Source organism: Medicago truncatula, chromosome 4 (assembly GCF_003473485.1).
Source record: "Medicago truncatula cultivar Jemalong A17 chromosome 4, MtrunA17r5.0-ANR, whole genome shotgun sequence".
NCBI classification, from domain to species: Eukaryota; Viridiplantae; Streptophyta; class Magnoliopsida; order Fabales; family Fabaceae; genus Medicago; species Medicago truncatula.
Genome location: NC_053045.1, coordinates 14,208,105 through 14,234,842, shown reverse-complemented (window position 1 = coordinate 14,234,842; position 26,738 = coordinate 14,208,105). Strand labels below are relative to the sequence as shown.

General features: G+C 36.6%; 2 protein-coding genes across 2 annotated transcripts; one reads left to right on the top strand and one right to left on the bottom strand.

The window, feature by feature from the left end:
* Nucleotides 1–15,140: 15,140 nt before the first annotated feature.
* Nucleotides 15,141–18,748, top strand: LOC112421202 (uncharacterized). Its single transcript, XM_024781834.2, has 4 exons — nt 15,141–15,436; nt 16,248–17,534; nt 17,630–18,028; nt 18,137–18,748. The coding sequence occupies exons 2-4, from the start codon at nt 16,251–16,253 to the stop codon at nt 18,389–18,391; spliced, it is 1,938 nt and encodes a 645-aa protein (XP_024637602.1). The 5' UTR covers nt 15,141–15,436; nt 16,248–16,250; the 3' UTR covers nt 18,392–18,748.
* Nucleotides 18,749–20,492: 1,744 nt separating this feature from the next.
* Nucleotides 20,493–23,355, bottom strand: LOC25491915 (F-box protein At5g07670). The gene is made up of 2 exons (XM_013599960.3): nt 22,046–23,355; nt 20,493–21,289 (listed from the first exon to the last, which is right to left on the bottom strand). Exons 1-2 carry the CDS (start codon nt 23,260–23,262, stop codon nt 21,022–21,024), a joined length of 1,485 nt encoding a protein of 494 aa, XP_013455414.1. The 5' UTR covers nt 23,263–23,355; the 3' UTR covers nt 20,493–21,021.
* Nucleotides 23,356–26,738: the final 3,383 nt, after the last annotated feature.

The following is a 26,738-nucleotide window of genomic DNA, read 5'->3' as shown; positions in this document are numbered from 1 at the left end:
AAGGTAATTGTGGTAAATTCAAGGTTTTAGACAAGTTGTTCTAGATGATGGTCTTGTAGACATACACATGGATGGTTACTTTTTTACTTGGTCTTGTAGACATACAGAGATGGTACAACGCCTCACACATTCAAACCAAATTTCAGAAAGAAGGATACAAACAGCTGCATCCAACATTACATGCAAAATTCATACTTTCTGAAAAATGCTAACCTCTGTTGTCAAAGCGGAAAAGCGGCGCGGTGTAACACCCCGTTATCCAAAAGCAATTAAATAACAAATATTAATCAGAGTTAAGCACCAAACGGGCATGCCACATTGCAAATTCAAAATTTCTTAAATAGAAAATAAAACTATTTAATTCAACATGTTTAATAACTTCAAAATCATGCAGCGGAAAGTTTGCATTTCAATAATAACAACTACGGTTAAATTCTCCAACAACATCTTGGCATTAAGCCTAATCAACAATAAGTCAACCAACAAAGGGCCACATCAACAAGTTCCAAAAATTGATACATAGGTAGGAAAACAACAATAATATAATATAATAATTCCCATCCCACGTATCAGAGCCCTAGACATGACTTTTGAGCCACCACCAACTACTCAGGATCACCTGCAAGTTACCCATAGGAAGGGCAACATTTTCAAGCAGAAGGGGTGAGATTCACAACAATAAATATAGATATTAAAAATCTTCAATTGAATCTAACACCCTATAACATCAAATACATAATCTTGTAGATATAATTAATTATTTCACAAGCAACAACAACATCATCGGAATCCACTCATCAAGTATGTGTATAAATGTACATATTCATCAACAACATCATCATCATCAAAGCAACAACTAAGACTCATGCAAATGACATGACAACACTGCTAAGACAACACTTTAGACTCCTCAATAGATGCAATTATGCATGTGGTACCAGACAGGACCGAAGCCCTCACCGCTTTTGAATGGTTAAAGCATTCATCAGGACCGAAGCCCTCACCGCTGTTGAGCAACTAGTGCTCCAGGACATGAGTCCTCTCCGCTGTTTATGCATATGCAATGGACCTACTTGTGTATATCTACATACAACTGACCATGCATACAAACTCCATATGACTCCACTTAAACAACATGTATGGTTAATAAACAAAGCATACATCTCAGTCATCAGCAAAAACATCAATTAGAGATCCAATCAATCCAGAAATATGCACAATTAAATATAACTATGCTTAAACAACATTATTCCATCACAACCATTCATGCAAGCAAAACAACACTCCAAAACTGCACAGCTCGCCTCGCGAGCACACCTGCTCGCTATGGCGAGTTCACAAAACCACTTGCTCGCCATGGCGAGTTCAAGGCGAACTCGAGGCGAGTGAAAAATAGGTGCTCTCGGGAAAAATGACATTTTCTCACTCAAACCTCAATACTAAGCTCCCTATTCATCTTTTAACCTAAAACTTGTTCCAGTCATCATTAATATCATCTAGGTACCTTAAACCATCCCCAAAACATCTTATAACAACAATTTGAAAATCAAGTTTTCAACTGGGTTGCTCGCCATGGCGAGTTGGTCTGCTCGCGAGGCGAGCTATGAAGTTGCTCACTCGCCTTGGCGAGCAAGGCTACTCGCGAGGCGAGCGATGAACTTCTGTACGGGCAGAAAACTGGTTTTTCCCAAAAATCTCATTTTCCTCCAATTCACTCCCCAAATTAGTTTACAGATAAGTAATGAAGTGTTCTATGCAACCAGAACCTAATTCTAACATCAAAACAGCAATATCTACCCCAAAAACCATTAATTCATCTTAGACCCAATTTCCCAATTTTCACCAGAACACTGTTAAACTCAAAATCAGAAATTGAAATCTATACTACTGAAGTAAACCTCACCCTTACCTTAGAAATTGCAGAAGAAATGTGCAGCAAAATCACTCTTGGCTCTACTTGCTCTTCTCTACCCTTTCTCCCAAAAGTTGGTTTTTCACGTAAAACTGCTTCTGATTCTATTTTTCTAACTTCCCACTTACTTAACTCTCTTTATTTATACTTAACCCCCCATTAATTTTAATAAATTCTATTAACTCCCCAAACACCAAAATAATTATTATTTCATACTTATTCTAATTATTATTAAAATAAACTATATAATAAAATAAACACACCACATCAATCACCAAAAATCATAAATATATATATAGACTCCACATAAATCAAAATAATTAAATATAACGACTAGGGCGTTACACGCGGCGCGGCCACCCCAAAAATTGATGCGACGCGGTATGCGGGTGCGTAGCGGACGCTTTTTCATGACGTGGACACTAAAACTAAAAATTATATTATTAATAAAGGACTAGTAAGATATGGAAAAAAAAAATATTTAGCATTAGTATACATGAAAAATTAAAGATTATTAACTGTTTTTAGTATTAAATACTAGGCTAAAATATGGTTTTAGTCCCTGCAAATATGTCTCGTTTTGGTTTTAGTCCCTGTAAAAAAAAATTTGTTTTTGGTCCCTGCAAAGTTTTTTGAGGGACTATTTTCAAAAACAAAAAATTTTGCAGGGACCTTTTTTAAAAACAAAATATTTTGCAGGGACCAAAAACTACAAAATTGGTTCAGTTATAATGTGTCACGTATGCAAATCATCACAAAAGTGGGGTCAGGGACTATTTTCAAAAACAAAAAATTTTACAGGGACCAAAAACAATTTTTTTTTATAGGGAGTAAAACCAAAACGAGACATATTTGCAGGGACTAAAACCATATTTTAGCGTAAATACTATTATACTTAAATACTTGTAATGTTAAAATACCTTAAATCATATACTTAAACAATATACTTAAACACCATAATGCTAAAAAAATACTAATACCTTAAACAATGTACTTAAGAAACAAATTAGTTATATATACTTTTTTGGGTTAAATAAGTTTTTGGTCCCTATAAATATCTTGTTGGAACAAAATGTGTTTCACAATGAACCTTATTGAGTTTTGATGATAACAAGGTATTAAAAATTGTCAATTGGTTATTACTAATAATTGTTCAAGTGTACAGGACCAAAGGCTACTCAAGTTATTTCAATAGGTCTTGGAAGAACAATGGAAAGAAAAAGAAATTCTGAGCATCTGAAGAAAACTGCTCCTGAAGCTAAACTGCTCCTGAAGAGATGACGTCATCAGAAGCAGAAAGTCATCAGAAGCAAAAGTTTTCATCAGAAGCAATATCTTCACCAGAAGCTACATTTGATCCTTTAATCAAACTGAAGATTCAAAGTAGCTGATTCTCAATTCAGTCTTATCAAAGAAGAACGAAGAATTGAAAGGGAGGTATCAACGGATATATGGATAGCACTGAGCTCTTGTCTCTCGTTAATAGAGTTGACAAAGTACAAGTGTACAACCACTACCTCCACTACTCTGTTTTCTGTCTACGCTACAAGACAAAACAACAGCCATGCCTGCAGAATTTGTACACTCAAGATGGGAATGAATTTGAAGTTTATTCTTCAAAGGACTACACCCAAATCAGGCAAAGGATCACTGGTGGATAATCAAAGGATTTCAAACGACTCTTTAGACGTGCTGATTATCTCAACGTCTCTTTCACACCTCTATATAAAGGAATGAAGACTTGAAGATTTTAGAGAGAGATACATAAGTTTAAAAGCGCCAAAACTCTGTCAATTTGATTCTAAAAAGCACACTGAATTTCTGCACTGATTTGATACATCTTAGAAATTCAAAGTCTAGAGTCTTTTCTGTATTGTATTGTGAACACCACTGATTGTATATCAAGTGTTCAATTCAAACTCAATTCTCTGTATTTTTGTTTGATTAGAAGTCTCTTGCCTGCGTGCTTGAGCATTAGAAGTCTCTTGCTTAGTGCTTGAGCATTGGAAGACTCTTGCGTGTGTGCTTGAGCATTGTTTTGTGAAGTCTCATACTTTGAAAGTATTGAGCAGTTGTAATCTTGTGATTATAGTGAAATCTCCTTGGAAGTGCAAGGGGGACTGGACTACTTCCGTGTTGTGGAAGGAACCAGGATAACTGCCTGTGTCTTTGTCTTTCTTTTCTCTGCTCTGTTCTTTTCCGCTGCAATCTGACTCTGATCATTTCATCAGAAGCAATCAAACTGCTTCTGAAGTTTTATCAGAAGAAGAATCCTTTTTTAAGAGAAAAAGAAAACACAATTCAACCCCCCCCCTTCTTGTGTTTTTCACCTTCAATTGGTATCAGAGCTTGCTCTGTTATCACAGCACTTAACCGTGTTACAGTTCAAGATCTATTAGAAAAACATGTCTGGAGATGAGGAATCAGTTACTACAAAATACACAAGTGTCAAGCATGACTATGATACTGCTGACAAGAAAACAGACTCTGGAAAAGCTCCAAAGTTTAATGGAGATCCAGAAGAGTTTTCATGGTGGAAAACTAATATGTACAGCTTTATCATGGGATTGGATGAAGAGCTATGGGATATACTGGAAGATGGAGTTGATGATCTGGATTTGGATGAAGAAGGAGCTGCTATAGACAGAAGAATACATACTCCTGCTCAGAAGAAGCTTTATAAGAAACATCACAAGATAAGAGGAATCATTGTGGCTTCTATACCTCGCACCGAATACATGAAAATGAGTGACAAATCTACTGCGAAGGCTATGTTTGCTTCTCTATGTGCAAACTTTGAAGGCAGCAAGAAAGTAAAAGAGGCTAAAGCTTTTATGCTAGTTCATCAGTATGAACTTTTCAGAATGAAGGATGATGAGAGTATAGAAGAAATGTACTCAAGATTTCAAACTTTAGTTTCTGGATTGCAGATACTGAAGAAAAGCTATGTTGCTTCTGATCATGTTAGTAAGATTTTGAGAAGCTTACCTTCAAGATGGAGACCCAAAGTAACTGCTATTGAGGAAGCTAAGGATCTAAATACTTTAAGTGTTGAAGATCTTGTTAGCTCACTCAAAGTGCATGAAATGAGTTTAAATGAGCATGAAACCTCTAAGAAGAGTAAATCCATTGCTTTACCATCTAAAGGAAAGACCTCAAAGTCTTCCAAAGCCTACAAAGCCAGTGAATCTGAAGAAGAATCACCTGATGGAGATTCTGATGAAGATCAATCTGTAAAGATGGCTATGCTGTCCAACAATCTTGAGTATCTGGCAAGGAAGCAGAAGAAATTTTTGAGCAAGAGAGGTAGCTACAAGAACTTCAAGAAAGAAGATCAGAAGGGATGCTTCAATTGTAAGAAGCCTGGTCATTTTATTGCTGATTGCCCTGATCTTCAGAAGGAGAAGTTTAAAGGCAAATCCAAGAAATCAAGCTTCAACTCCAGTAAATTCAGAAAGCAAATCAAAAAGAGCTTGATGGCGACCTGGGAAGATTTGGATAGTGAATCTGGTTCTGATAAAGAAGAAGCTGATGATGATGCTAAGGCAGCCGTTGGGTTAGTGGCAACAGTATCATCAGAAGCAGTATCAGAAGCTGAATCAGATTCAGAAGATGAAAATGAGGTATATTCCAAAATCCCTAGACAAGAACTTGTTGATTCTCTAAAAGAACTTTTATCACTGTTTGAACACAGAACCAATGAGTTGACAGATTTAAAAGAAAAATATGTTGATTTGATGAAACAACAAAAATCAACTCTATTGGAACTGAAAGCTTCTGAAGAAGAACTCAAAGGGTTTAACCTCATATCAACAACATATGAAGATAGACTCAAGAGTCTTTGTCAGAAGCTACAAGAAAAATGTGATAAAGGTTCAGGCAATAAACATGAGATTGCCTTGGATGATTTTATTATGGCTGGAATAGACAGAAGCAAAGTTGCTTCTATGATCTACAGCACATACAAGAACAAAGGCAAAGGGATTGGATATTCTGAGGAGAAATCCAAAGAATACAGTCTCAAGAGCTACTGTGATTGTATCAAGGATGGATTGAAATCCACCTTTGTGCCTGAAGGTACAAATGCTATAACTGCTGTTCAGTCAAAACCTGAAGCTTCAGGTTCACAGGCTAAGATCACATCAAAGCCAGAGAATCTTAAGATCAAGGTAATGACAAAATCTGATCCTAAGAGTCAAAAGATTAAAATTCTGAAAAGATCAGAACCTGTTCATCAGAATCTGATTAAACCAGAATCTAAAATTCCAAAACAAAAGGATCAGAAGAACAAAGCAGCTACTGCTTCTGAGAAAACAATACCAAAAGGTGTCAAACCTAAAGTATTGAATGATCAGAAGCCACTCAGCATTCACCCTAAGGTACAAGGGAGGAAAAGTAAAACCTCCAAAACTAACCCAAAAGGACCCATGAAGATATGGGTACCTAAATCTGAATTGGCCAAAAATGCAGGTGTGCTTAAGGGCAAGAGAGAAACAAAGGTCATGGTACCTAGACAGCGGATGTTCAAGGCACATGACTGGAGAGAAAGCTTTGTTCCTTACCCTTACAATGAAAGATGGAGGAGAAGTGAAGTTTGGTGGCAACCAAACTGGAAAGATCATTGGTACAGGTACTATTGGTAATTCCTCCATCTCAATTAATAATGTGTGGCTAGTAGATGGTCTGAAGCATAACCTATTGAGCATTAGTCAATTTTGTGACAATGGGTATGATGTAACGTTCAGTAAGACCAACTGCACACTAGTCAACAAGGATGACAAATCCATTACATTCAAGGGAAAGAGAGTTGAGAATGTCTATAAAATAAATTTCTCTGATCTGGCTGATCAGAAGGTAGTTTGCCTTCTGTCAATGAATGATAAAAAATGGGTATGGCATAAAAGGTTGGGACATGCTAATTGGAGATTAATTTCTAAAATTAGCAAGTTACAACTGGTCAAAGGATTGCCTAACATTGATTATCATTCAGATGCACTTTGTGGTGCATGTCAGAAAGGGAAAATTGTGAAAAGTTCTTTCAAATCTAAAGACATTGTATCAACCTCCAGACCCTTAGAATTACTCCATATTGATCTTTTTGGTCCAGTTAACACTGCATCTTTATATGGAAGTAAATACGGATTAGTCATTGTTGATGATTACAGCAGATGGACTTGGGTAAAATTCATTAAAAGTAAAGACTATGCATGTGAAGTGTTTAGCAGCTTCTGCACTCAAATACAATCTGAAAAAGAATTGAAAATTTTGAAAGTCAGAAGTGATCATGGTGGAGAATTTGAAAATGAGCCATTTGAACTTTTTTGTGAAAAACATGGGATTCTCCATGAGTTTTCTTCTCCTAGAACTCCACAACAAAATGGGGTTGTAGAAAGAAAGAACAGAACCTTACAAGAAATGGCCAGAACCATGATCCATGAAAACAACTTAGCTAAACATTTTTGGGCAGAAGCAGTCAATACTTCATGTTATATTCAAAATAGGATCTATATCAGACCTATGTTGGAGAAAACAGCATATGAACTCTTTAAAGGAAGAAGACTCAATATCTCTTACTTTCATCAGTTTGGATGTACTTGTTACATCTTAAACACTAAAGACTATCTGAAGAAATTTGATGCCAAGGCTCAAAGAGGAATCTTTTTAGGTTACTCTGAAAGGTCAAAGGCATACAGAGTGTATAATTCAGAAACACAATGTGTTGAAGAATCTATGCATGTAAAATTTGATGATAGAGAGCCTGGAAGTAAAACTTCAGAGCAAAGTGAAAGTAATGCAGGTACAACTGATTCTGAAGATGCATCAGAATCTGATCAACCTTCTGATTCTGAAAAGTATACAGAAGTTGAATCTTGTCCAGAAGCTGAAATCACTCCAGAAGCTGAGTCTAATTCAGAAGCAGAACCTAGCCCAAAAGTACAGAATGAAAGTGCTTCTGAGGACTTTCAAGATAACACTCAGCAGGTTATTCAACCTAAATTCAAGCACAAATCTTCACATCCTGAGGAGTTAATCATTGGAAGCAAAGATAGTCCTAGAAGAACAAGATCACATTTTAGACAAGAAGAGTCTTTAATAGGACTGCTTTCAATAATTGAGCCTAAAACTGTTGAAGAAGCTCTCTCAGATGATGGATGGATATTAGCTATGCAAGAAGAGCTAAATCAATTCCAAAGGAATGATGTGTGGGATCTGGTACCCAAACCTTCTCAGAAGAACATTATTGGAACAAAATGGGTATTCAGAAACAAGCTGAATGAACAAGGAGAAGTAACCAGAAACAAAGCCAGACTTGTTGCTCAAGGCTACAGTCAACAAGAAGGCATTGATTACACTGAAACATTTGCTCCAGTTGCAAGATTGGAAGCAATCAGGTTACTTCTATCCTACGCAATTAATCATGGCATAATATTATATCAAATGGATGTCAAAAGTGCTTTTCTTAATGGTGTCATTGAAGAAGAAGTGTATGTTAAACAACCTCCTGGGTTTGAGGATCTTAAGCATCCTGACCATGTTTATAAACTTAAGAAATCACTATATGGCTTGAAACAAGCTCCCAGAGCTTGGTATGATAGACTAAGTAATTTCTTAATTAAAAATGATTTTGAAAGAGGACAAGTTGACACAACACTCTTCAGAAGGACTCTTAAGAAAGATATTTTGATTGTGCAAATATATGTTGATGATATAATATTTGGTTCTACTAATGCATCTCTTTGCAAAGAATTTTCTAAGTTAATGCAGGATGAATTTGAAATGAGTATGATGGGAGAATTGAAATTCTTTCTGGGAATTCAAATCAACTAAAGTAAAGAAGGAATATATGTTCATCAAACAAAATATACAAAGGAGCTTCTGAAGAAGTTCAAGCTAGAAGATTGTAAAGTGATGAACACTCCAATGCATCCAACCTGCACCTTAAGCAAAGAAGATACTGGAACAGTAGTAGACCAGAAGCTATACAGAGGTATGATTGGTTCTCTGTTATACCTCACTGCATCTAGACCTGATATTTTATTCAGTGTATGCTTGTGTGCAAGATTTCAATCAGATCCTAGAGAATCTCATTTAACTGCAGTTAAGAGAATCTTCAGGTATCTGAAAGGAACAACTAATCTTGGACTCCTGTATAGGAAATCCCTAGATTATAAGTTGATTGGATTCTGTGATGCTGATTATGCTGGTGATAGGATTGAAAGAAAATCAACCAGTGGAAATTGTCAATTCCTGGGAGAGAATCTGATATCCTGGGCAAGCAAAAGACAAGCAACTATTGCTATGTCTACAGCAGAAGCAGAGTACATTTCAGCTGCAAGTTGTTGCACACAACTACTTTGGATGAAACATCAGTTGGAAGACTATCAGATCAATGCTAACAGTATTCCCATTTATTGTGATAATACTGCTGCTATTTGTTTGTCAAAGAATCCAATTCTACATTCAAGAGCCAAGCATATTGAAATCAAACACCATTTTATCAGAGACTATGTTCAAAAAGGAATTTTAGATATACAATTCATTGATACTGAACATCAATGGGCTGATATATTTACAAAACCTTTGTCTGTTGAAAGATTTGATTTTATTAAGAAAAATTTGAACATGCATTTTGTGTCTGATTGAAAAATTGCTTGCCTCTGAATAAGAAGTTTGGTTCTGAAGTTTATTCAGGAGCATTTTGGTTCATCAGAAGCTCTTAACTGAGGTTCTGAGGAAAATGTGCTTCTGAAGATGACGTCAGCACTAAAACTTCAGAAGTGTTATTCTTTGCTTCTGAATAGCTTGGTTAGTGGGAACGTTGGTAGTTACTTTATGTAAACAGCTGTCCCATTACCCAAAAAGTAGTTTTCTGAAGAGTCTCTGACGTGGTCTATTTGTATTGGAGTATAAAAAAAAGGGCAATGATGTTTTATTCGCTTTTTAACATACTTACAGCTGCCCCCAATTTGTCATTAATGCTGTGTTTGTTTGTCCCTTCTGAATTACAAACGTTTTAATAAAAAACACTAAGTCATTTCACACACTTCTCACTTCACAACAAACACTTTCTAATTTCTTCTCAACCCTCTGTGTAAGTAAGCACATTCTCTCAACCTCTCAAAACACCTTAGAATCCTAATTCTACTTAAAATCAATGGCATCTTCAAGTTCTGCCGGTGGTTCTTCATCGAATATGGATATAGATACTCCTGCTTATGAAATCAAAGGAAGAACTATGTCGATTGAGGAATGGGATCTAATCATTCAAGCGGAAAATCCAGTGGATTTCACTTCTCTAACTCATCATGGATGCGACTTGGTAAGATTCTACAAAAAGCAGAAGCTGATGAGTTACTTCAGTCTTCTCAACGGTCCTACTTATGAAGTGCTTGTCAGACAATTCTGGGTATGAGCTTCAGTGTTTGACAAAGTTGCTGCTAAACAGGAAGAAGCTCAGATGATTCTGGTTGATCCTACTTTGGAGGGAAAAACCAGAGAAGAAATGGGTCTACTCGCCTTCACTGGGACTGAGATTAGATCAAACGTCATGGGGATTCCTGTAACAATCAATGAGCATGTGATTGCTCAAGCCATGAGAAGGGATGCTTCTGGGACATACGATGGAGAAGAGATTCCTAACCCCAGAACAAGCCCATGGAAGGAGATAGTAAACAACACTATCTACGGATCAAAGGATGCTAAGCCTTACAGCACCTTAAGCATGGAAAAGAAAATGCTGCTGAAGATCCAAAATGAAAACATTTTTCCCAAAGGTGGAGGAAATGATCAACCTTCACTTGGTCACAAAGTCTTTTTTGCATCACACCATCTCTCAGGAAACAACAATGAATGTTCCCAAGTATATGTTTAAATACATGATCAAGGAACTCAAGAAGAGCCAGATGGAGAACAGGAAGTTTGTTCCCTATGGAAGGCTGCTCTCCATAATCTTTCAAGAAGGAGGACTCCTAAGTGCCCTGAAAGACGTGGGTATTTATGATAATCAGAAGCTGGGAGCAGTCACAGGAAAAATAATCAATGGGGCAACTCTAGTCAAGATGAGGCTGATTTCAACTTGCAAGAAACTAGATACAGATATGCATGAATCTGATGTCATATCTGATCTAGTCACTCATCACATCCCTATCTGCAAGAAAGATCCCCTGGATGTGCAGAGGGCCTACATCTTGGACTACTACAAGAGCTACAACAAGAAAATCAGCCTGAAAGATATCCCAGAAGAAATGTATGGTGGTGATCTGCCTGTGGCCAAAGGCAGAAAATCTAAAAAGAAGCAGATCACCAAGGAAGAATACCTTGCTGAAGATGCTACTGAGGTGGGTGCTCAGAAGCATAAGAAAGCTAAGAAGGAAAAATCTGCTATGTCCACCATTCTTGAGGAAGTGGAGGATTTGGATGATGTCCCTCTTATCAGAAAAAGGACAAGGAGTACTCAAGAAACAGCAGAACAGCCTGCTTCTGAACAAGCTGGTTCTGAACAAGCTGCTTCTGATCAAGCTGCTTCTGAAAAGCCTTCAAGTCCCAAAAATAAAAGAGAAGCTGCTCTTCAGACCATCCAAAGGAAGAGGTCTAATTTAACAAGAAATCTGAAGACAGCTGAAGGAAGAAGGGAAGAAATGTTGAAAGAACTGGAAGAGATCTGGGATGAAGACTCAAGCCCCAAGAAGGCAAAAAGGACTGCAACTTCTGAGCCCATAGTCATGCCCAGTTTTGAAATGACTGAAGAAATGAGGCAGTACGCTAGAGAGGTTTCTGCATCCAAGATAGCAGAAAAGAAAAGGTTGAAGGAAGTGTTTGAGAAAGAAAGGGATGAGCGTCTCAAGGCTGCAGGGTATGTGCCTACTCCTGACATTGCTGCTTTAGCGTCTGAGTTAGAAACAGTTCAGTATGGAGCAACTCTGCTTTCTCAAGCCTTGAAGAATAAGCAAGCTTCAGGAGCAACTTCATCAGATCCAGTTTCAACAGCTCCAGAAGCAATTCATCCAGAAGCTCAGTCCTCAGGTAATCCATCTAAAGCTCCAACTAGTACTCAGTCTCTATCTCTACCCTCTTCACCCTCTTCATCATCCACAGAATCAGATGACCAACCCCTTAGCCAACATATAAACAAGCTTCTAAAAACCAAACCTACCAAACTAACAGAGTATGGAACACTTGACTATGAGAGTACTCAAATAGAATTTTCAAAAAATAGGATAAAACTTTGTGAGAAATTCAATTTGCCTACTACTCACCCACTATATCCAGATACTCCAGAACCTGTTAGTATACAACAACCTGAACCTACCCAAACAAACTCACCAAATAACCAATCTCCACAAAAAGCCTCTGAAGTAGCTTCAGATGCAACTACTTCAGAAACCCCCCAACACCAAGAATCCTCAACCCTTCACAACTTAGAAAAACATCTAGGTGGTGAAATGCAACCAACACCCACTAAGGCCTCTAAGACAGTTTCTGAGAAGACTGTCTTGGAAACCCAAACAGAAACCCAAACGGAAACCCAAACAGAAACCCAAACAGAAACCCAAACCATCCCTGAGCAAACTGTTCAGGAGCAAACTGCTTCTGAACAAGTTGCTCCTGACCAAACAACTTCTGACCAAACAACAGAACAACAACAACAACCAGATTCACCCACTATAATAGACTTAACCTCTGACCAACCTTCCACATCAAATACAACTCAAACTGAACCTTCACCCATCCCTGACCATATCCTGGAGTCTGAGTATATAGAGGAACAACTGATCAGACTTAGTGATGAGATTCAGGCACTGATTCTTCGCAGAACAGTTCCTGCACCTCCTATTCACTATTATGATCAGTGGATGAATCTACAGAAGAGCTTTGATGAGCTGCTGGATCAGCTTAGAACTAAATGTGTGTCATCTCACTCTGCTATGCTGAAGAAGCTTTTGGATGATATGCATGAAGCAGCTAAGGAGAAAGAGCTGAATTTTGTGCCTCTGCTGGACATCACTCCTTTCTATCCAGAAGAAGAGTACATCACTAGGGCTGCTAGAATTCAGGCTGGATATAAACGAAGAATGAGGGAAAAGGATGAGCTACTTCAGAAGAAGGATGATCAGATCAAGTATCTCTTAGAACAGTTGTATAAGCAAGCCCAACCTTAGTTGCACACCCAACTCTAGCTTGTTTTTTACTTTTGTTCTTCGTAGCTGTGTCCTTGTATCTTAATCTTCTTTATATATATTATCATTGTTTCTGGATCTTGTGCTTTTTCACCTTCAATATGTTTTACAAGCTTTAACTCTGATGATATTTACTGTTTAATGCTGCTTGCTCTGATACTCTTTCTTTTGTTTCTATTCTTTTTGTTGATGACAAAAGGGGGAGTAAATGTATAGTATTTGTTAAGGCACTGAGTCCTACTATAACCTCTTCTAAATTTCTTTTAAATACTTCTGATTTGATTTTATAAGTATTTTATTGAAATTTAATTAATAAGAATAGAACTTAGGGGGAGCTTACAAACCTCACCTTAAAGATCTATTAGACTCAGGGGGAGCTTACAAACCTCTGTCCCAGTAGTCAACTTATTAATTAGATCAACAACAATTGAACATTTTAAATACTATTGTTTGTCATCATCAAAAAGGGGGAGATTGTTGGAACAAAATGTGTTTCACAATGAACCTTATTGAGTTTTGATGATAACAAGGTATTAAAAATTGTCAATTGGTTATTACTAATAATTGTTCAAGTGTACAGGACCAAAGGCTACTCAAGTTATTTCAATAGGTCTTGGAAGAACAATGGAAAGAAAAAGAAATTCTGAGCATCTGAAGAAAACTGCTCCTGAAGCTAAACTGCTCCTGAAGAGATGACGTCATCAGAAGCAGAAAGTCATCAGAAGCAAAAGTTTTCATCAGAAGCAATATCTTCACCAGAAGCTACATTTGATCCTTTAATCAAACTGAAGATTCAAAGTAGCTGATTCTCAATTCAGTCTTATCAAAGAAGAACGAAGAATTGAAAGGGAGATATCAACGGATATATGGATAGCACTGAGCTCTTGTCTCTCGTTAATAGAGTTGACAAAGTACAAGTGTACAACCACTACCTCCACTACTCTGTTTTCTGTCTACGCTACAAGACAAAACAACAGCCATGCCTGCAGAATTTGTACACTCAAGATGGGAATGAATTTGAAGTTTATTCTTCAAAGGACTACACCCAAATCAGGCAAAGGATCACTGGTGGATAATCAAAGGATTTCAAACGACTCTTTAGACGTGCTGATTATCTCAACATCTCTTTCACACCTCTATATAAAGGAATGAAGACTTGAAGATTTTAGAGAGAGATACATAAGTTTAAAAGCGCCAAAACTCTGTCAATTTGATTCTAAAAAGCACACTGAATTTCTGCACTGATTTGATACATCTTAGAAATTCAAAGTCTAGAGTCTTTTCTGTATTGTATTGTGAACACCACTGATTGTATATCAAGTGTTCAATTCAAACTCAATTCTCTGTATTTTTGTTTGATTAGAAGTCTCTTGCCTGCGTGCTTGAGCATTAGAAGTCTCTTGCTTAGTGCTTGAGCATTGGAAGACTCTTGCGTGTGTGCTTGAGCATTGTTTTGTGAAGTCTCATACTTTGAAAGTATTGAGCAGTTGTAATCTTGTGATTATAGTGAAATCTCCTTGGAAGTGCAAGGGGGACTGGACTACTTCCGTGTTGTGGAAGGAACCAGGATAACTGCCTGTGTCTTTGTCTTTCTTTTCTCTGCTCTGTTCTTTTCCGCTGCAATCTGACTCTGATCATTTCATCAGAAGCAATCAAACTGCTTCTGAAGTTTTATCAGAAGAAGAATCCTTTTTTAAGAGAAAAAGAAAACACAATTCAACCCCCCCCCCCCCCTTCTTGTGTTTTTCACCTTCATATCTGCAGTTTTGTTTTTAGTCCCTATAAAAATAAATCACACTTTTTAGTCCCTATAAAATTTTCCGTTATAGCTTTTAGTCCCTGCTGTTAAATGACCACTAACGGTGCTGACGTGGCACTGACACATCATTATTTATTAAATTTTAATTTTTTTTTTAAACACGTTGGATCCTTATTGATTATTAAACATTTAAATTAAAATATTTAAAATAAGAATTTTGGAATTAAAATAACATAAGAATAAGAATAAGTATAAAACGTAAAACATAAACCCTAAACATCCAGATTTGGGGATTTTGATCGCAAAACAAAAATAGAAGAGAACGAATACGAAGAGGTTTCGTAAAATAGAAAGAGAAACGAAATCGAAATCGAAACCCTAAATCGAAATCAAAATATGAAAGTGAAATTGAAACGGCGATGGTGTGAAATCTGAAACGGCGATGGTGTGAAATCGACGACCAAGAGGAACGAAGCAGAAAGAAGAAGAGGGACGAACACGAAAGAAGAAACAAAGCAGAACAGAAAAACGAAGGTGAAGGGAGAAGAAGCAGGATAAAAAAGGCGTGGAAGTGGTCCTGTGTTTTTGGTGAGTGTTTCGAGTTATACACAATGTTATTGCATTTCTCATATTGCTTTTATTCACATGCTTTTAAGTTGTTGTTTAATGGGTCTTGGTAGGGTAATGTTAAGATTCCAGACTTTAGAGTAAATGGCATGTGGGGTAGGTTTGGTCTGGAAAAGTTGCAAATTTTTTGGAGTTATTCTTTGTTTTTTTTTGCACATAACATATACATATTGTGTGTATCTATTGTGTATAGTGCATGTATTATGCATCTATGTTGTGGTGGCATTTATAATACACAAGTGAAACTTTTTGTGTATCATACAAAAATGTGTTTTTCACCATTGATATAATATTAAACAATTCAATGGCCAAGATTGAAGAATGGGTACTTGTCTAATGGGTTTGGTGTTTGAAGAAGGGATGAGCATTATTTTGACATATTAAACACTAAATAAATAAATTAAGTAGCAGCAAGGATGAACTTAATTAAAAACTCCAAACAATTTGTCGATCGGTGTTAACAATTTCATATTTCGTTAATTAATGATTTTCAAGGGGTAAAACTTTATGCCATCCTGCATAATAATCAAAAGATTTTGGATAATCAATAATATAATATTAAAAAGATTATGGGTGAAAAGTTAATTGTATACTTACTGTTGCAACTGTCTATCATAAGTAACAATTGCTTTGTGTATGATACACAAAAAGTATAACTTGTGTATCTTAAACGTCACCCTATGTTGTATGTATATTGTATGTATCTTCTTTGTATACATCAGTATGTATTGTGTATGTATTCACACAATTTTTATTCATTTTTTTTTTTTAGAAGATGGTGCTGTTTGGTGTGGTGTTCAATACAAAGGGTAACTTTGTCAAAGACCCAAAGTTAAGGTATGAAGGGGGGAAAGTTTTTGCTGTCAAGGCACAAGACACTGAATTTTGGTCTTACTTTGAGGCAAGGGACATCATTCTGGAGCATGACGAAGATTTTGATCTTGAGAAAGTCAACCTTTGGTGGATGCATATTGATGGAAACTTGGAAGAGGACATTAAGCCATTTAAGGATGATAAAGATGCCGTTAAAATGTCTACGTTTGCGGCTGATAACAATTGTGACGTTGAGCTATATGTGGAACCCAAAGACAGTAAAATAGATCTTTGTGTTTTATTGAGCAAGGGTAAAGGAGTGGTTGAAGCTCATGTAGAACAGAGCAATAAGGAAAAGGTTGGTTCTGATGTTGATGAGTCACAATATGAAACAGATGAAGATAGTAGTGACGATTCAGTGAAAGATATCCACTTTGATGACAGTGAAGAAGAAAGGGCTTTTTGTCTAGATGATGGTTTTGATGAATTGGTGAATGAAGTGTCTTTGAATGTTAGTAATCACAAATGTGTAGCTGCACCTGGGAATGTACATGTAGGTGAGATTGTTCCTCTTGTTCAAAATGCATCAGATAATGCACCTAAAGCTGGAAGTGATGGTGGGAAGATGTTGTTGATTAATAATGCTCCTCAACAATCATATTTGGGATTTAATAGGAAGATGTTTATGTCTAATGATAGTTTTATTGTTGACTTAGATAAACGCACTTGTTCTTGTAATTTTTGGGATTTAGTAGGGATACCATGTAGACATGCTGTGGTCTCAATTGGTAGGGCACTTGAAACCCCACAAAGTTATGTTCATACATACTATCACAAAAAAACATATTTGGATTGTTATGATCAGACCATTACACCTATAAATGGTCAAAAAATGTGGCCAAAAACTGAGTTACCTTACATACTCCCTCCTAATTACAAGCGTGGGCCTGGTAGGCCAAAAAAATTACGACGAAGAGAACCTGATGAGGGAAGCCAAGGAAATTGGAAAAGGAATAGCACAACACATAGATGTAAGAAGTGTCTGAAATATGGTCACAATGCAAGGACCTGTAAAGTTCCAAATCTGGTTAAAGAAAAAGAGGCTACTAATGGAAATGACACTAATGTAGTGGTTACAACAAATGAAGGGGTTGTTGCAACTGTTGGTTCTGACACAACTATGCCAAGTGACAATGCTTCATTGATACAGACCCAAGGAAGCCAAACTGAGCCAGCACCAAAAAAGGTGATATGTTATTCATATTCATTAAAATTAAATTGCATGTGTTGATTTCATAGAAAAAATCGATAACATGTTTGATTTATCATTTGATATCACAGGGGAGGCCTAAGGGGAGTAAAAACTCCAAAGGAGGACCGAAAGTTTCCAAAGTACCAAAAGTTCCTAAAGTTCCAAAAGTTTCCAAAGGAGGACAAGTTTCAAAAGTTGATAAACCATCTGCTGAACCTAATTCAAATGTTGCATCATCTGTTGAACTGAATTCAAATGTCGTACCCTCTGCCGAACCAAATTCCATTGTTGCACCATCTGCTGAACAGAGTCAGGGTACTCTAATTGACCCAGATTTATTCGTTGAGTTGTTGTTCACTGATGAAGTGCCTGAGATGTTGTCCGAAAGAATGGTGTGTTCAACACCTGTTGTGTCTAAGCCAGCTGTTATGGTACCTTTTGTGTCTGCTGCTGATGCACCTTCTATTTCTGAACCTACAACTCTAAGTGTATTCTTTTATCTTATGATGTTTTATTGTAATGATTGCAACTTTATATTATCTTAGAACCAAATTTCAATAACTTAGAGCCTCCAACTGTAACATTTTTTATAACAGGAAAAGAAAAAGAAGAGAAAGGCAAAATCTGAATTGAACATAAATGTCAAAAAAGCCAATTTCAAAACAAGTGATAGACTTGGGACATTGAAGACAAAGAATGTTGATGGACCGGGCAAATATGAAAACACACCATTTATGATTGATGATGATAATGAGGCTGAAGCTCCAGCAATAGATCCAAAAATTGGTCCATGTGTGCAAGCTACTAGAGGATTGAAATTGGTCCATGTGTGCAAGCTACTAGAGGATTGAAACAGTGGGAAGACATTATAGTCAAATTGACACAATGATGGATTAAATTTATTTTTGTTGTTTTTTTGGATGTAATTGGTTACATATTATGGTTATCATCATGAACCTCATTTAGACAACCTTTTATTCTACTTTTTTGGATGTAATTTGTTACATCGTATGGTGAATATTATCATGAACCAATTTTAGACAACTTTGTTCTAGTTTTTTGGATGTAAGTACTAACATCATATCATCATGGTGTTATAAACCTCTTTGTGGTGAAAGTTTAATGAATGATATGATATTTTGATATTTAAGTACGTTGCTGTGGTCGTAACTAACATAATATGTTGATAGCATTTCAACATCACCAAGAGCAATTATTTTGTGGTGTGATTCTGTTTACTAATTCTAAAGAAGAATAAGAAAATAATAAATGGAATTTGGGGTTTGTTTTGATGGAAAAAGGAAGATTTTGATGAAAAAAACAAGAATGTCTCGTGAAGAGAAGAGAGAAATAGTTATCTTTTAATTAATTAAAAAATAAGGGTATTTTGGTAATAATATTCAATTAATATTTTGGAAAGAACCATTAAACAGAAATTTTGAAGTTTTTTTAAAAAAAAATAATAATAATGACGTGGCGGCAGTGCCACGTAATGACGTGTCAGTGCCACGTCAGCACCGTTAGTGGTCATTTAACAGCAGGGACTAAAAGCTATAACGGAAAATTTTATAAGGACTAAAAAGTGTGATTTATTTTTATAGGGACTAAAAACAAAACTGCAGATATTTATAGGGACCAAAAACTTAATTAACCCTACTTTTTTTAAGTAAAACATATAGTATACCTACAAAACATAATCGTATACCTACAGGCTACAAAACTTACTTTACTACATATAATAATAATAATATATGGGAAAAGAACTCTGTAGTACATCTTTACTAAAAAAAAATTGTGTAGTACAGTCAGGGCCGTCCTTGAGAATTCGGAGGCTCGACTCTGGGAATAAAAAGAGGTCAGTGTTCTATTTATATTTTTTAAAAGATAAATACAAGGTGTCGTATATATGCGGTATACCCAGATGTGAAAATGACTACCGTATACATAAGGAACCCCCACCTAACACCAAAATCAAGAGGAACTAATTCTAATAATCCTAAAAGGCTAAAACAAGAAGACAGAAAATGAAACCTGCACAAAACCACCAAAAGTCATGCGCGCACAAAGCTGGCAGCACAACAACAACAAAAAGCCCACAAAGCTGGCAATACAGAAGCCAAGCAGTCACAACAACAGCAAAAAAATCACAGCCCTGTTTAAATTAAAAATGAAATCCGTAAACATAAGAAATAAATAATATAAAACGAGTTTAGGCGATGAGAGCGAGGAAACGCGTTTCAACTTTTGTGAGAGAATGAAATAATTTTTTTTTTTATTGGAGGATATATATATTATATTGGGTATAAATTTTATTTTTTGAGGCCCATCCTTAAGGGAGGCTCAGCTCGTTTGAGCTGTTTGCACCCCCTCAGGAACGCCCCAGAGTACAGCTGTATGTCTCACTTTGGTAGAAGGAAAAGTACAGCTGTTGTCCACCGCAAAATCAAAACACAAATCTACGGGTAGATCTTAATTCTCTTTCCTCCTCTTCCTTCTCCTTCTCCTCCCCTCATCTCTCTGCTACAGATCTAACCGAAAACCTAACCAGAAACAATCACCAAAAACCAAAACGCAGTGGTTTTGTGCTCTGACCCGAAAAAGCGGCGCTTTGACCTGCTATTTGTCCGCCCCGCTCCACCAGATAGCGGTCGCGAAACCCGCTATTGACCCGCTTTTCCCTAACGCGCGACTCGGTAGCACTCCAACGCGGTAGTCTTTTTTTTGCCGCTCCGCGCCGCGATAGCGGCGGGAGCGGCCGCTATTAACAACAGAGATGCTAACAAGTGCTCATGGGAAACTTGTGAAAGAACCAAATAGTAAAATTATCTTGCAACTTGTATAGTCAAACTCATAAAAGTGTAAAAAATTTATTTTTTGTTTCCTTAACAACTCCTCGGAGGCACTCGTTAACATGAGCCATAAATTTTATACAAAAGTATAAACTTTAGCAAGTTCAAGAGCTACAGGCCCACAGACAACGGTTAATACTTCACTAAACTTTAACATTGTCTAAAGAAAATGCAAAGGAACAAGGGGACCCAATTTCCACTATAGTGAACTGGGCGTAACTTTTACATAATTACATTGCTAGGCTTCAACCTTAGTCTGACAAAAGGAAGAACAAGAAAGAACAATCTTCCACCGCCAACATCTAAACTAAAGGTAAAAAAGTGATTATTACATTGGTAATGCTACAGTTTCACCATGTCCGTGAAAATAATCTGTTTTTCAGACAATGCCTAGGTTTATTGAAAAACTACTACCATTGTTGTCTAATAGCAACTATAGTGGCACTATTAACACTATATCATAGTGAAATTTGAACAAATCACCATTGTTCCGTAATACGCTATTTAGTATAAAGTGTTGTCAAATGGCAACTATTGCGGCACTATAGCGTTGTAACGTAGCAGAATTTGAACAAACTGCTAGTTACGTGACCAACTATTGACAGCACTGCATGAAAAATTTAAAAGTCATGTCATGTCCTTTTAAAAAATTTGCCACCTTTCTTTCCCATAGCAATCCCCACAAGACTTGATGGAAGAAGTGATTTGGTATCTGGCCTCCATTTCAATTCTTTGAGAGTAGTAAATAAGGTTGCAAGTGAAGGAGAGATTTCACTATCTTTTATATGCTTACATGAGACTACTCTAAGGCTTTGAAGCTCCTTCCATGAATGTATTACAGACTCCAAACCTTCTGTTGTTAGCAATGAGCATCCTTCTAAGTAAAACAATTTTACACGCCTGAAATAGAACAGCAATCAATACATAAGTTGCAAATGATTTCAGCTGATTAGAGTCACTTCTATATGGTTTTGTCGACTAAAATTGGCATAAGCAACTTTAAACAAGACCTTCTTTCAAAAAAAAAAACTTTAAACAAGACCTAGAAAACATATAGAAATTGAAAATTTTTGAAAGCTAAAGGTGAATAGTTGAGTTCACTATCAACTTGTTGCAATATTGGAATAAGGATAAGGAAAATGCCTTGTTCTAGTCTATAACCTTAAGTCCTCCTAAGTTAGACCTGTAAAATAAAATTTCACAAAAATCTTGCGACACAGGACCATTCCAACCATACTGAAAGAAAAAATTACTCGCACTTTATAAATTCCCCCAGACCTGAAGACCAGATTGCCAATATACATATATGACTAGAGACATTTCAACATTGGCCAATTACACAATAGACTTTTTCAGAATTCAACACACAGTATCCCAGGGAAATGGACCCCTAAACTAATTTGTGTTATGCCGAGAGGTAAGTAAAATATGACCATGATTAGTCCATCATCAGGGATCAAACTCGGATACCAAACAAATTTATTGCTTCAGATGGAACACATTAACAACTGGCGCTCAACACATCATGGTTACACACATTAGAATTTGAATCAATGGCTTGCCAATTGTCAATCAAACAGGAAAATTAGATCACAAGTTCTAGACAGTATAGTGACATAGTTAGCAATCAACAGTAATTGCAAAAGAGAACATTACCTGCAAACAGTTGCAAAGCCGAACATGCCATTATCGAATCCCCAGCAATCCTGAATAATAATTTCCCTAGCAACCCTGCAAACAGAAAACAAAGCTGAAACGCTCTTCTTATCCCGCAACTGACACTTTAGCAAATGCAGCCTCTCAAGTGCAGGACAAGAACCCAAATACTCATCAAGTCCTGGATTCAAATCAATCTTCTTACAAGACTGTAACCTCAACGTCTTCAAATTCTCACAATACGAAACCGCAGCCATCCATCCATCATCCATCCTATGATCACACAATGTCAACTCCTCCAACATCTGACAACACTTCCCAATAGCCTTAATCCCATCAAAACTCCCTTCACACCCACAAAGCTCAAGCTTCACAAGCCTCTTACAACCTTGAGCCAAAATCGTCAAACCAATATCCGAAACAACCGAACCATAAAATCCCTCAACATTCCCAACCAACTTCAAAATCTGCAAATTCCCACACGCCGCAATCCCCCTTAACACATTATCACTACACTTCTGCAACTCCAATTCCTGCAATGTAGAACACTCTTCAGCCAAACTTAACAAACCCATTTCACTAGCACCAATCACTTGAACCCTTCTCAAATTAGGACAACCATTAGCTAAAGCAACTAAACCATTATCAATAACCTCAACAGGAAGCATATTCTCCTCACAATTAAACCAATTCGGCGACGACCCAGAATCAATATACATATTCAAAACATTACTACTCATCAAAATATTCGAACTTTGTGTCAAAATCAATGACCCATGAATCAAATCAACATGATTAAGATTAGGGAACCTATAAATCAATCTACCAGATAAAACAAAGTTCCAATCACGAATCCGAATTGATCGAACCAAACGACCTTGTAAATTCAACCATCTTTTACAAACCAATGAATTCACATTTCTCTGTGAATCTGGAAGCTTTGAGAGAATGTTGAGAAGAATTTCATCAGATAACAAAAGGGTTTGATCAATGATTGAGAAATTGGGGAAATTAGGGTTTGATTTTCGTGGTGATGAAAGAGAGTGAAGCTGTTGCATTGCAGCAGCAACAACGATTTGGTTTAAAGGTTTTGATTTGGTGTGTTTTAGCCATAAATCAGACCACCGTGTTCCTAGTTTCTTCAATGGCGAATTAGGGTTAGGGTTAGGGTTTTCTTTCTGAGAATGATGATTCTTCTTCTCCGTTGAAAACGACATCGTTTTTGTGTTGTTGCGGTGGTGGTAGTGTGTTGCAGTGTTCGTTACTTCGTTCTTCTATATTGTTATGTTTATGCTTTTTTTATTTTTTATTTTTTTATTTATTTGTGGAAATGAAAAATTGAATTTGTAGAAAACAAACACTCAACGGAAATATTTTTTTTCTTCTCTATCTTTAGATTTTGAATATAATCTTTTTGTTTTCTTGTGGCTTATTCTAACGGTATAGATTTTTTTCACTCAAAAAGGGATCATAAAAAAATATTAAATAATGGAGGAGGGACCCATTTTTCTATGGAAGACCTTTTATGGTTTGATGAGATAATAAAGGAAGCTTTGATGGTGACATGTGTAGATGCAGTGTTCTAGGCTTAGTTAACGGATATAAGAGTAGTTTGAATTAGTCATGTATGTGGTTAAGCATTCACTAACCCCAAGTGGGAGTAATTAAGATTTCGAAACGTTGTTACGTAATGAAGGAACATTAAAAAATTCAGTTTGTTTATTAAAATTTGTTAATTTTGTTTTTTTACAAAAGAGGGCAAGACCAAAAATAAATGGAACTAATTAACACACTAAACTAACAATTTTATGGATGCAAATTAGGGCTGACAATAAACCGAACCAACTTGAAAATAATTTGAGATTCGATTCGATAATTAATTCGTTGAACTTGATTTATGAACCAAATGAGTCCAACTTGAGCTCAAAATTAAGTTCGTTAAATAAACGAGTTGAACTTGAACTATGTTTGACTCGATTCGTTTTGTTCAAGAACTAGCTCGAAATAAATGGTTCAACTGACACTCCCATCATTTTACTTTACATAAATGTTTACAAATTATGGTTTTAAGAGATTATCTCAAGATAATATATAGTAATGTATCAATCCAATTTTCCCTTTGTCAACATGTAAACAAACGGTTAGGGTGATGCGAAGATCGGCGCCTAAGCCATCCGTATCACCTCGTCGCCAAATCTCCCTTCGGCCACGTCGTTGGTGGGTTTTGGTTACTGTTTTGGTTGTTCTTCTCTAGTGCCGCAACCTTAGACAGTGGTTGCACCTTGCTCGTCTTCAAGCTCGGATCTTCTGGTGACAAATCTGGGTTTTTTAGGAGGTTCAATAATCTGGGTTTTTCATGTAAATCTATGGACGTGGTGGTGCGACGAGACTACGTGTCCGCACCACCTTAAACATCCCCTCTTGGTGGTTCTATGTTCGTGTCCATAGTGTTAGGGCCGGTTTTGTTCTATTTTGTTCTGATCTGTTACATCTTGTTGAGGAAGTGATGGTGGTGTGTGGAGGTGATAGTGGTGGTATAAGGAAGTGACTGTGGTGTTGGTGGTGAGTGTAACGCCCTAGTCGATATATTAATTATTTTGATTTATTTAGGGTCTTTTATATGATTTTAAAATAATATTTGTGGATTATGTGGTGTGTATTATTTTATTATACAGTTTATTTTATAATAAATAGAATAAGTGGGAAATTAATATTATTTTGGAGTTTGGGGAGTTATTGGAGTTTATTAGAATTAAGGGGGAGTAAAATGAAATAAAGGGAAGTTAAGAAAGAAAGAAAAGAGTCAGAAACATTTTTACGTGAAAACTGTAAAGTTGGGAGAATAAGGAGAGAAGAGCAAGTAGAGCCAAGGAACCAAATTGTTGTGCATTTCTTTCAATTGAATTAAGGTAAGGGTGAGTTTTACTTCAGTAGTATAGATATTGGATTCTGGTTTTGATTTTAACAGGTTTATGATGAAATTGGGAAAATTGGGTTTATGATGAATTAATGGGTTTTGGGAGTAGGAATTGTTGTTTTGATGTTAGAAATGGGTTCTGAGTGCATACAGACTTTCATTTCATATCTGTAAACCAATTTGGGGAGTGAATTGGAGGAAAATGGGATTTTTGGGAAAAACTTGCATTCTGCCCGTACAGAAGTTCATCGCTCGCCTCGCGAGTAGCCTTGTTCGCCAAGGCGAGTGAGCAACTTCATAGCTCGCCCCGCGAGTGAGACAACTCACCGTGGCGAGTACCTGTGAGAAATTCTGGATTTTCAAATTGTTGTTATAAGCCGTAATTTGGTTAGTTTTGTGTACCTAAATGATTTTAGAGAGGACTGGAGCAAGTTTTAGATTAAAAAGATGAATAGGGAGCTTAGAATTGAAGTTTTAGTGAGAAAAATGTCAAAACTCCAGAGAGCACCATATTTTCGTTCGCCTTGAGTTCCCCATGGCGAGGAAGCTGTTTTCTTGTGCTCGCCATAGCGAGTAGAGGTACTCGAGAGGCGAGTTGCCCAATATTTGAATTGTTGATTCTGTTTTGGTATAATGATGAATGATATTGATGTTTAAGCATGACTGTGATTAATTGTGCATTTTTCTGGAATTACTGAATTGATTATGATGATTGTTGTTGACTGGGATGTATGCTTTTATTGAGTTAAGTCATACATGATGTTGCATTACGGAGTTGTGAGTCATATACATATATATGCATTTGGTCGAGTTGTATGTAGATATACACAAGTGAGTCAGTTAAATAAGCATAAAAGCGGGAGGGCTTCTGCCCTGGAACGCCTTGTCGTTCAAAGCGGGAGGACTTATGTCCTGGAACACCTTGTTGTTCAAAGCAGTGAGGACTTATGTCCTGATGAATGCTTTAACCATTCAAACAGCGGTGAGGGCTTCGGCCCTGAATATGGTACCACATGCATATTTGCATTTGTTGAGGAGTCTAAGGTGTGTCTTAGCGGTGTTGTCATGTCATTTGCATGAGTCGGTGTTGTCATGTCATTTGCATGAGTCGGTGTTGTTGGTTGTAATTGCCATATTGATGATGATGATGTTGTTTGATGGAGTATATATATTCATACACATATAATGATGATTTGATTGATGAAGATTTGATTTGATGATGATGTGTTTTATGAAGTATAAATTTATACATATATGATGATGATCTGGTTATATTTAGGGTGTTAGATTCAATTGATGAATTTTAATATCTATATTTTATTGTTGTGAATCTCACCCCTTCTGCTTGAAAATGTTGCCCTTCCTATGGGTAACTTGCAGGTGATCCTGAGTAGTCGGTGGTGGCTCAAGTGTCGTGTCTAGGGCTCTGATACATTCGGGTTGGGTTTACTTTATTTTATTTTCATTCCTTATGTATCATATTTTGGAACTTGATGTTGTAGCCCTATGTTTGTTTGAATTATTGGATTATGGTTTTACTTTGGTGAGACTTTTATGCCAAGACTGTTATTGGAGAATCACACATTTGTGCTGTTGTTATTAATGATGAATATTCCGCTGCAAAGTTTGATGAAACTGTTTAAGTTGATGTTTATTAAATAGTTTTTATATTCTATTTAAGAATGCTTGAAAATGTAGTGTGACATGCCCGTTTGGGATTTACTCTGATGTGTGCTTAATTATTATTTAATTACTTTTTGGGTAACAGGGTGTTAC

Excerpts from the sequence above, each read along its gene's own strand:
- LOC112421202 (XM_024781834.2), top strand. The coding sequence starts at position 16,251 with ATGGTGCTGTTTGGTGTGGTGTTCAATACAAAGGGTAACTTTGTCAAA. Across the intron at positions 17,535-17,629 it reads CTGAGCCAGCACCAAAAAAG|GGGAGGCCTAAGGGGAGTAA; the intron begins GTGATATGTTAT and ends TTGATATCACAG. Across the intron at positions 18,029-18,136 it reads CTGAACCTACAACTCTAAGT|GAAAAGAAAAAGAAGAGAAA; the intron begins GTATTCTTTTAT and ends TTTTTATAACAG.
- LOC25491915 (XM_013599960.3), bottom strand. The coding sequence starts at position 23,262 with ATGTCGTTTTCAACGGAGAAGAAGAATCATCATTCTCAGAAAGAAAAC. Across the intron at positions 21,290-22,045 it reads GGCTTTGCAACTGTTTGCAG|GCGTGTAAAATTGTTTTACT; the intron begins GTAATGTTCTCT and ends GTTCTATTTCAG.